Here is a 9,870-nt window from a genome sequence, read left to right as displayed (position 1 = left end):
CGATGATTGCCGGAGATAACGTTTACCTTTGTCGGGCACCAGACTAATCGAAGCAGGTCCGGCGGCCACATTATGCAAATTCTGGTGAGATTTATTGACTAGTTTTCAGTGTAATATTGTGATTTGACTATCTTTATATCGTTTTTTATTACGATCCACGTCAAGGTTAGCAAAGAACACACCAAATATGTGCCTAATTTTAATCTGCAATATTCGTACCCAAACGCGTTCGCGTTTTAGTTAATTCGTACCCCAACATCCCACAACTACAGTATTTTCAAGTAAATAGCAAATTACTGGGACATCCATACAAATCAACTCATGAAAAAAAAAGAATCTTATCCCAAAATGAACTGACAAATGAAGACTTATTTACATTCCAAGATTTCCGCCCAAGCTTTTATCAGTGAAAATAACAATGAGAGCTTGACATGTCTCAAAGTATTAATAAAAGGAAAACTCATTGGTTCAATCGTGAATGACATGAAGAGATTAACAGAGTCACAGACAGAAACAATGTTCTTTTTGTACATGTATCAATCCATTGTGTTGCTGCTTTATTGCCAAAGTGGGTTTTTTATCATGCTGTACTAAGGTTAAGGGTTTATAACGTGTGTAATTTGATGATAGCACTACGAGGGGGTGAAGGCGAAAAGGTTTTATGTGACAATAAATAAAGAAGAAGAACGAACCTTTTTACATTCACCCCTCATGATTTATTTTAGAACATACCTTCTTTATGCACAAATAATGTTTCAGAAGAAGCAGAGCTCAATGATGATTGCACTGTTAAACATGTCACTTTCTGATTAATTAAATTAAAAATTAATTAAAAACCTGTTCATAGAATAGGCCTGAAGTATCATTTTTATGCACCAGTCAGTTGTAACTGTTGTCCCCAGGTACCGGGGATAGTCGGGGAAATGGGCTGTGTTTTTACCGGGTGAATGCGTATGTTTTGTATATGCGCTAAAAGCAGCGGTGAATGGGCCTTACCTAGGGTCCCTGGGGGAAATTGGCAGGGATTTTACCAGGAGTTAGTCCCCGCAGGGGGGAGATTTTACCCGGGCTTGGCTAGACCGAAAGTCAAAGTCCCCGCTATTCCCCGGATCTGGGGGGGGGCGTGGTTACAATTGACTGGTGCATTAGTACTTTTGTAAACTTTCACTTAGCGAAAAAAGCAATTCTTAGAGAGAGAGAAACAACCAGAGTACTTTTACAAAAGTACATTGAAACTCTATGTCTAATTAATAGTTATATTTTTATCAATTGCATGTTTCAAATTTGTTGTCTGGTCATATATTCCCCACAAAAATGTGCATGCGAACAAAGTATCTGTTTACAATGGCACCAATATGAAAACATGGCATCTTCATATATAGTTAGGTATTTGGAGTGTGTTTTCATGTATTGCATCATGTCTAAGCAGACCATTATTTGGTAAATTTGATTTTTTCATGATATGTGTAACCAATTTTAAGAATGGTGTCATAGACGAGTTTGAACATTTGAAATGTAAAATATCATAAAAAGTGCCCTAAATTAATTGACCTTTCTTTCTATTTCAGGTAAATGTTTAATTTGATTTCAATACAGTAAATTTATTTCATAAACAAATAGATGATGGTTTAATTGTACATGATGCAGTTTCTTATTTGTCAAGATGTTTTTTTTTTACAGAAATCGGGCATTGTCTTGAAACTGGAAATGCTGAACTACATCTGGGCATTTGCTGTGCTATGCCTGAGAGATCATCAGCGTTTAACAGATTTTGAGCATGCATATATATGAAATGTTATTTCAACTATGATTGGTCGTAACACTTTAAATATTTTCATTCCAGATGTAGGCCCTGCGCATTCTCTCCAAGTGCTAAGATGGAAGTGGGGTGCAGTGCTGGTGAGAGTTCAGAAGGTCCTGATGAGAAGTCTCTAGAGGCGTTGGGTGAACAACATCAGATAGAAAAACCTGCAAATGGAGGAGATAGATCCAAACCACTTCAAGCCAATGTACCGCTTCCCTTTGTTGCCGAAACCATGAAACCAGATGATGATAGCATAAGACTGAATTGTCTAGATGGTAGTTCATATCCAGATGCAGAGGAACAAAGTATTTCTAACATTATGGATAATCCGGTTTCTTTTGAATCTGAAAATTCAACAAAAGATATTGCTGAAGTTCAGGATGTTTCAAGCTTGTCCACCTATGACACCAAATGTGAAGAATTTGAGCATAGACCTGAAACTCTTGGAGAGAGTACAAATGTGACTTCAAGTGTTGTAAATAAAGTTATTTGTATACCTAAAAATGAGCCCAGCTCACCTGTACCTCTACCTGTGGGAGACACTTTAAAAGCAATAGCAGCTGATGTTCCACAAAAACAAACAACGATTCAACTTCAAGCGTGTGAATATGAAGAAATAGAAAATACACCTACATGCACCTCAGTAACAAAATTAGGTGAAGAAATGAAATCTATTTCAAATGTGGACACTAAAATTGCAGTTGAAAATGACAATTTAGCCAAGAAACAAGAAGAACTTGTTGTTTCAGCTTCCTCTCAATCTGGCGCAAATTATCTGAACTTTGAACACACAACTACACAAGACTCAATGCCAGTCGATGAAGTCTGTCTCTGCCATAAGAAACAGTTCCGCAAGTTTAAATGTGGTGCTTGCTCACAACGATTCAAAACCATTTGTTTACTTCATGAACATTTACGAAGTCACCAATCAAACGGCTCATATCACTATGACCAAGTGACTTACACTGCTTTTCCGCTACATGATGCTAGTTGTAGCGCTATGCAAACAGATATTATCTCAACAGTTTCAGAAAATACTGAAGTGATTTCAGACAAGGAAGTTAAAGCCCTTATAAGGGTGCCTGGTAAAAAGAGAGGAAGAAAGAGAAAAATTGAAGCCATAAAAATCGATTTAAAGAATTTAAAAGACAAAAAAGGCAAAGAAGATATTCTTGAAAAGGATTCAGTAAAAGAGTTAAAAGAGGACAAGTCATCAGTGCCCCAAGTGCAGAAGAAAAGGGGACGAAAACCAAAGAATAAGCCTGATATCTCCACCTTAGCATCTCAATCAAAGACACAAATTATCGGTGATGCTGTGGAAAGGAAAGATGATAAAGAATCGGTGCTATCAATCAAACCACTTTCAAAGTCTGACTCTGCTGGAAATATTGAATATGATAGTGATGTTACGGTTGTTAATGCTACTCAAACATTGGACTCTGCAATTAAAACCGAAGAAGTTGTAGATGACACTATAAATGAAGAAGATCTGGAGGATACAGGATTTGTTGAAGAAGAGCTAGCAGTAAAAGTAAAAAAAGCAAAAAAAGAAAACAGTTTGAGTGCCCTGACTGACCAGAAAACTCGCAGAGGACGAAAAAAAGGTGCCAAAAATGAAAGAGACAAAAAAGAGAAATCTGAGGACATATTCATGTCGTGTGAGATATGCAATACTGTCATGCTACAGAGGAAGTACCGGGAGCACATGATCATGCATACAGGTAGGCAATTTGATCTTTGCTGTTTCAATTTAACTGCCTTTGAGTGGCTGCTTCCCACACCTGCAAAAGTCTTTCCCCCCATTTTTTTTTCAAATGTTAATCAAACCAGTAAGATTGGTTTACTGGAAAATAAAGCAGACAAACAAACAAACAAAAGACCAGTATTAATACAGTAATGTTTTTCTTTAAATTCAGTAACTTTTTTTTTTTTTTTGCATTTAATAAATTTATTATAAAAATTATGAAGGCATGTGCATGGAGCTGAATAAAACTCTGAAATATTTTGTTTCAGGAGAGAAATCATTTATCTGTGAGGTGTGTGGTGCTGCATATGCAAAGCTGAGCAACCTTTCACGGCATAAGATAACACATCGTGAGGTAAAGCCCTTCAAGTGCGAGTTCTGTCCAGCGCAGTTTGTACGGAAAAAGGATTATGATGGCCACATTAACAGCCACAAAGGTAGATGTTACAGATATTATATACAAGATAAATACTGTATTACTAAAACAGATGTATTGCAGACATAAAAATGGATAACTCCAACTAAAAGTGCATGTAATTATTCAAAAATGCTTATTGACTTTTACTTGTTTGATTATACTGAATAAAACTATTCCAAAAATAATTTGGCATTGCAATCAAGAACACAAAAAGTTATGTTGCGGTATTCAGCTTTCACTACTAGTAATTGTTTGACAATAATTTAAACTGAGAACCACGATAAAGTTTAGTAAGAAAAGGTATAACAGTGCTTTTTGATGGATTTGAATTGTTCCAGGTTACCGACCCCACAAGTGCAATGTGTGTGACAAGTGTTTCCTGACGAACAAGGGTCTCATACAACACCAGGAGAATATTCACATGGGTGTCACCAAGTTTCAGTGCCAGCATTGTGAACGTAGATTCTTCAAGGTACGGTTTTTCTTTAAAATATAACATTGTACAAATCTAAAATATCTGGAAAATCCTGAAAAACAAAGGCCTTATACTATAGGGCAATGTCAGGCCATCATGCGGGCAGGTATTCACTCAGAGGTAGGGCTTTCTTCGAGTATAACATTGTACAAATCAAATATAAGACAAGAGTTTCCTGGCAAACAGGGGCTTATACACCTCAATGGGCATCACAAAGTTTCAATCCTTTACTTTGATTTTAAATGTATCACCAGACTCAGTGCCGGTATTGGGACCACAGGTTCTTTATTCAACTATTCATGTACACAGTATTCCTCGGGCCCTTTGTGGGTGTCAGTGCCAACATCTCTTCAAACATTGAACTGGCATTCTGCCACAACATTCTCAATCCGGGCACACAATAATCCATACAAAATGTATGTGTCTTAAGGAGTCTCAGACTAATGGACTCTGAAACATGTATCACCAATTAAGACTTAAGTAATTTCTTTTCTAATTGAAATGAGAACCTGGCAGACATACCTCCCTAAACCAAACCTGGTGTCACTTACTTTGACAGTGCAAAATATCCTGGGAGAAATACTAATGTACAATTTGTGTTTTTGACCAGTATTTCATAACACAAACTAATTAACACAACAGCAGGATCTGTAAACATGGCTGTCACTGGCATTGTTAACAACAGGATCTATAAACATGGCTGTCACTTGCATTGCTAACAACAGGATCTGTAAACATGGCTGTCACTGGCATTGCTAACAACAGAATCTATAAACATGGCTGTCACTGGCATTGTTAACAACAGGATCTATAAACATGGCTGTCACTGGCATTGTTAACAACAGGATCTATAAACATGGCTGTCACTGGCATTGTTAACAATAAACATAGCTATCACTGTCATTGTCAACAACAGGGTCTATAAACATGGCTGTCACTGGCATTGTTAACAACAGAATCTGTAAACATGGCTGTCACTTGCATTGCTAACAATAGGATCTGTAAACGTGGCTGTCGCTGGCATTGCTAACAACAGGATCTGTAAACATGGCTGTCACTTGCATTGTTAACAGCAGGATCTGTAAACATGGCTGTCACTTGCATTGTTAACAACAGAATATGTTTACATGGCTGTCACTTGCATTGATAACAACAGGATCTGTAAACATGGTTGCCACTTGCATTGTTAACAACAGAATATGTTTACATGGCTGTCACTTGCATTGATAACAACAGGATCTGTAAACATGGCTGTGGCTGGCATTGTTAACAACAGGATTGGTAAACATGGCTGTCACTGGTATTGTCAACAACAGGATCTGTTAACATGGGGGCCACTAGCATTTTCAATGACTGGATCTGTAAACATGTCTGTCACTTGCATTGTTAACAGAGGACCTGTAAACATGGCTGTCACTGGCATTGTTAACAGCAGGACCTGTAAACATGGCTGCCACTTGCATTGTTAACAACAGGATCTGTAAACATGGGGGCCACTGGCATTGTTAACAACTGGATCTGTAAACATGGCTGCCACTTGCATTGTTAACAACTGGATCTGTAAACATGGCTGTCACTGGCATTGTTAACAGCAGGACCTGTAAACATGGCTGCCACTTTCATTGTTAACAACAGGATCTGTAAACATGGGGGCCACTTGCATTGTTAACAACAGGACCTGTAAACATGGCTGCCACTTGCATTGTTAACAACTGGATCTGTAAAAATGGCTGTCACTGGCATTGTTAACAGCAGGACCTGTAAACATGGCTGCCACTTTGTTAACAACAGGATCTGTAAACATGGGGGCCACTGGCATTTTCAATGACTGGATCTGTAAACATATCTGTCACTTGCATTGTTAACAGCAGGATCTGTAAACATGGCTGTCACTGGCATTGTCAACAACAGGATCTGTTAACATGGGGCCACTGGCATTTTCAATGACTGGATCTGTAAACATGTCTGTCACTTGCATTGTTAACAGCAGGATCTGTAAACATGGCTGTCATTGGCATTGTCAATGACTGGATCTGTAAACATGTCTGTCACTTGCATTGTTAACAGCAGGATCTGTTAACATGGGGGCCACTGGCATTTTCAATGACTGGATCTGTAAACATGGGGGTCACTTGCATTGTTAACAACAGGATCTGTTAACATAGGGGCTGGCATTGACACAAGTTTTAAAACCAATATTGTGAACAATTGTCATTTTAACTTTTTCAATATGCTTAATCTAGTTGTTTTTTTGTTTTTTTTATTAAATAGTCAGTTTTGCAATTACTTTGCATCGTTTGAAGTTCTCATGCTTACTAATTAGTAATTAATAAATATTGAATATTTCTTGAATAATGTGAATGCATGTATACATCTCACATCTTTAATTCGCAGAAATCTGGACTGTTTGCCCATCAAGCCACGCATTTTGAAGCAACCATGAAGTGCCAATTTTGTGATCGTAAGTTCCGCGACAAGTGTGGATTACGTAAACATGAACGCACCCACACCGGAAACAAACACTACCAGTGTCACGTGTGTGAGCACGCATTCAATCAATGCACACCATTCTACGTACATATGGAAAAACGACATAACATGAATCGAGAGGCCATTAAGACTGTCATGCGTGTTGTGACTGAAGCTTTTAAGAGAGATGGTAAAAGGGTGGAACTGTACCGGATCCCAGATGATGTTGAGGAGATAATGGCTGGCTTAGAGCTGGAGGAAGAAAGAATAGCAGCCCAAGGGGACACAACTCCAGCTGCAAGTAAGCCCCCCCTACCTCGTGTAAGTCCCTCCATCATCGCCCATGTGGTGCACAAGCCTAAGGAGAAGTGTAAGGTTCCTAGGGTTTGTAATATCTCTTATAGTGGGAATAAAAGTACGGGTTCAAGTATTGATGCTTTAGAAAGTGGTGTGTTACAGGTACATGTGGATAGCAGCATGTCAAACGCGCTTGATATGTTGGCCATGGAACAGAAATCAACATGTGCAAGTGATTTGATTACATTAAATGAAAAGGCAATTATGGCAGAAAATCCAGTGTCCACAAGTGAAATGATTCTCATGGATTATAAACATAACGCAGCCAGTAACTCCAGCGGTGTACACTTCTTAAATCTTGACCACCAAAACCGTCCACTTATATCCACTGATGGCCACATTCAGCTGGTATCTGCCGATATTCAAATACCTGTGTACCACCCCATGCAACCAAGCGGATCTCATAGCCATGTTAGTGATGAAGGGCTTAAACAGAAATCCTACATCCAGGCAGGGCATCCAAAGCAGAAAATGAAGCTTCTGTCCCAGCACCAAACCTTTCAGACCCCTTGGTCTGTCCCCACCTCCCAGACAGACCTGGGTCAGGGGTCAAAGATGCAGCAAGTTCCAATTATATATGCACCTCAAGGTCAGAGTGTCGACCCACTTGCCGAGGCCTACACTGCTGATTTCATTGAGAGAATTTTTCAGGGGCAATAACTCTTGGCATTTTTGTTGTAATATTGTGCACATATCTTGTGTGATATAAATTGTGTACAAGTACAGTCAATGACTTTGAATATTTAGCTCATTTGTCTTTTAAGTAAATAATTAGGTCAAAATTAGGTCTTGCAGCCTTGACATCATGCAAAATTGCCAACCAGATTTAAACTTCAAAACCATTTAAGAGGTTAACATGATAACCTGTTTCATATGATCCCAAAATGGATGGATTGTTCAGAACTATGTTAAAATTTATAACGTAATAACCTGTACAGATGGAACAGTTAGTTGTCCAGCATTTTCATCCACATTTTTAGTCACACTTTCATTTCCGGTCAATCACTTATTGATGATTTGTAGTAGACTCTCCAAACTTGGTGAGGTCATGGTCAGTAGACACCATTATATAGTGTCACTGTCAGTATGTCAATGTTTATGGATGTGGTGATCTTAATGGAAAAAAATGATTGTTGTTCTTGACCGGTGCCACATTTGTGGATTTCCAGTTTTCTTCATGCTGGTGTACCAAATGTAACACTTAATGTAAGCATATTTGTTATGCTTCACTTTATCATATATAAATGATACTTCATATTTATAGCATATTTTTATAACTGGTGTTCACATTGATCTTAACTACTTATGCAATTTTCTACTTTCTGTATATAGCACTTCTAGTCACGTTTCAATGAGTCTTCCTGATGCATTTATTGATAGCTTTTAATGACTTGTATTACTTTGTGATTGTTCTTATGTTCTCATTTTACTTACCCATGTAAAGATGATTAATTTTGTAACTGAAATCATTTGAATTCACTTTGTACATTTTTGAAGGTACACGTTTGCTTGTAAGTTGCAATATATAACAGTATTGCTTGAAGATATTGTTTGTTATTAATCAAAAATCCACTGCCTCATTTGTACACATTAATTATACAACCCAACACAAACATAGCATGTATTAGTACTACTTCTTAGTCCTTATTTGTGAAGGCTGTAATAATGGTTGTTTAAATTACATGGGCTATATCATTAAAGTATCTTGAGAAACCTGTGTGAATTTCATGGTTGTTAAATGACATATTAATTAAGTTATTAACATTTTTTATAAACGTTTTACATTTATTAATATCGTTGAGCTGTTATTCTTCTGATCAGGGGGATAAAGAAACAGTGAATGAAATATATAGTATTAGTCGTCTATGTTCTCCTCAAAATAAATACTTTAACAGATTTAAAGATTCTGAAAAATGTCACATGTTATGAACTTATGAGATCTGTATGAGAGCTGCATTTCTAGCTTGAATATTGAGGAAAATAACGCTTTATCACCAAACATCCCCATCATATTGTGAAAAGTTTCCCATCCTGCAAGTTTTTTCCTGCTAGTTTATATATACATGTACATAATATGTGTGTACGGTATGACATATTATATGGTAGACATGTGCATGTTATAATATGTAGTTATGCATAAAGTTGCATTAAAACTAAGAAGAGACATTGTCTTGCTTGCTTGCAAGTGTCTCAAGTCGAGTCCACAATCAGTAGTACCCGATGTAATTCTTGGTAAGAGGTTAAATAAAGAACCACCCATGTAACATTCTGGCCCCAATTTCTCAAAACTTCTTAAGTCCTTTATAACAGGATTAAGCTAATCTCACTATTTTTGTTATTCTATAAAATGTGTTATATTTACTTCTTCAAGAATTTTTAGAAATTATGTAGGAATAATCTGTATGATTATCAGAATAAACCATTTTTCATTTACCAAAAAAACATTTTCAGTATGTATTTTGGCTAATTGAAATAAGCGACTTAAGCCTGTAAAGCTTGAGAAGTTTCGAGAAATTGGGGCCAGATGCTCATTGAAACTGTATTGAAGGAATGGCGAATTTATCAACATGTGGTATAATTAAATTGACTTCCTTCAACGTCCC

General features: G+C 37.3%; 1 protein-coding gene across 1 annotated transcript; it reads left to right on the top strand.

The window, feature by feature from the left end:
• Nucleotides 1-9,431, top strand: LOC128234289 (uncharacterized). Its single transcript, XM_052948447.1, has 5 exons — nt 1-84; nt 1,844-3,525; nt 3,818-3,985; nt 4,305-4,438; nt 6,836-9,431. Exons 2-5 carry the CDS (start codon nt 1,878-1,880, stop codon nt 7,925-7,927), a joined length of 3,042 nt encoding a protein of 1,013 aa, XP_052804407.1. The 5' UTR covers nt 1-84; nt 1,844-1,877; the 3' UTR covers nt 7,928-9,431.
• The last annotated feature ends 439 nt before the right edge of the window (nt 9,432-9,870 follow it).

Source organism: Mya arenaria, chromosome 5 (genome assembly GCF_026914265.1).
Source record: "Mya arenaria isolate MELC-2E11 chromosome 5, ASM2691426v1".
NCBI classification, from domain to species: Eukaryota; Metazoa; Mollusca; class Bivalvia; order Myida; family Myidae; genus Mya; species Mya arenaria.
Note: the sequence above shows the minus strand (reverse complement) of the source record. Positions and strands in the feature narration are given on the sequence as shown.

Coding starts and splice junctions, on each gene's coding strand:
- LOC128234289 (XM_052948447.1), top strand. CDS start 1,878: ATGGAAGTGGGGTGCAGTGCTGGTGAGAGTTCAGAAGGTCCTGATGAG. Junction 3,526..3,817: donor GCACATGATCATGCATACAG/GTAGGCAATTTG, acceptor ATTTTGTTTCAG/GAGAGAAATCATTTATCTGT. Junction 3,986..4,304: donor CCACATTAACAGCCACAAAG/GTAGATGTTACA, acceptor GAATTGTTCCAG/GTTACCGACCCCACAAGTGC.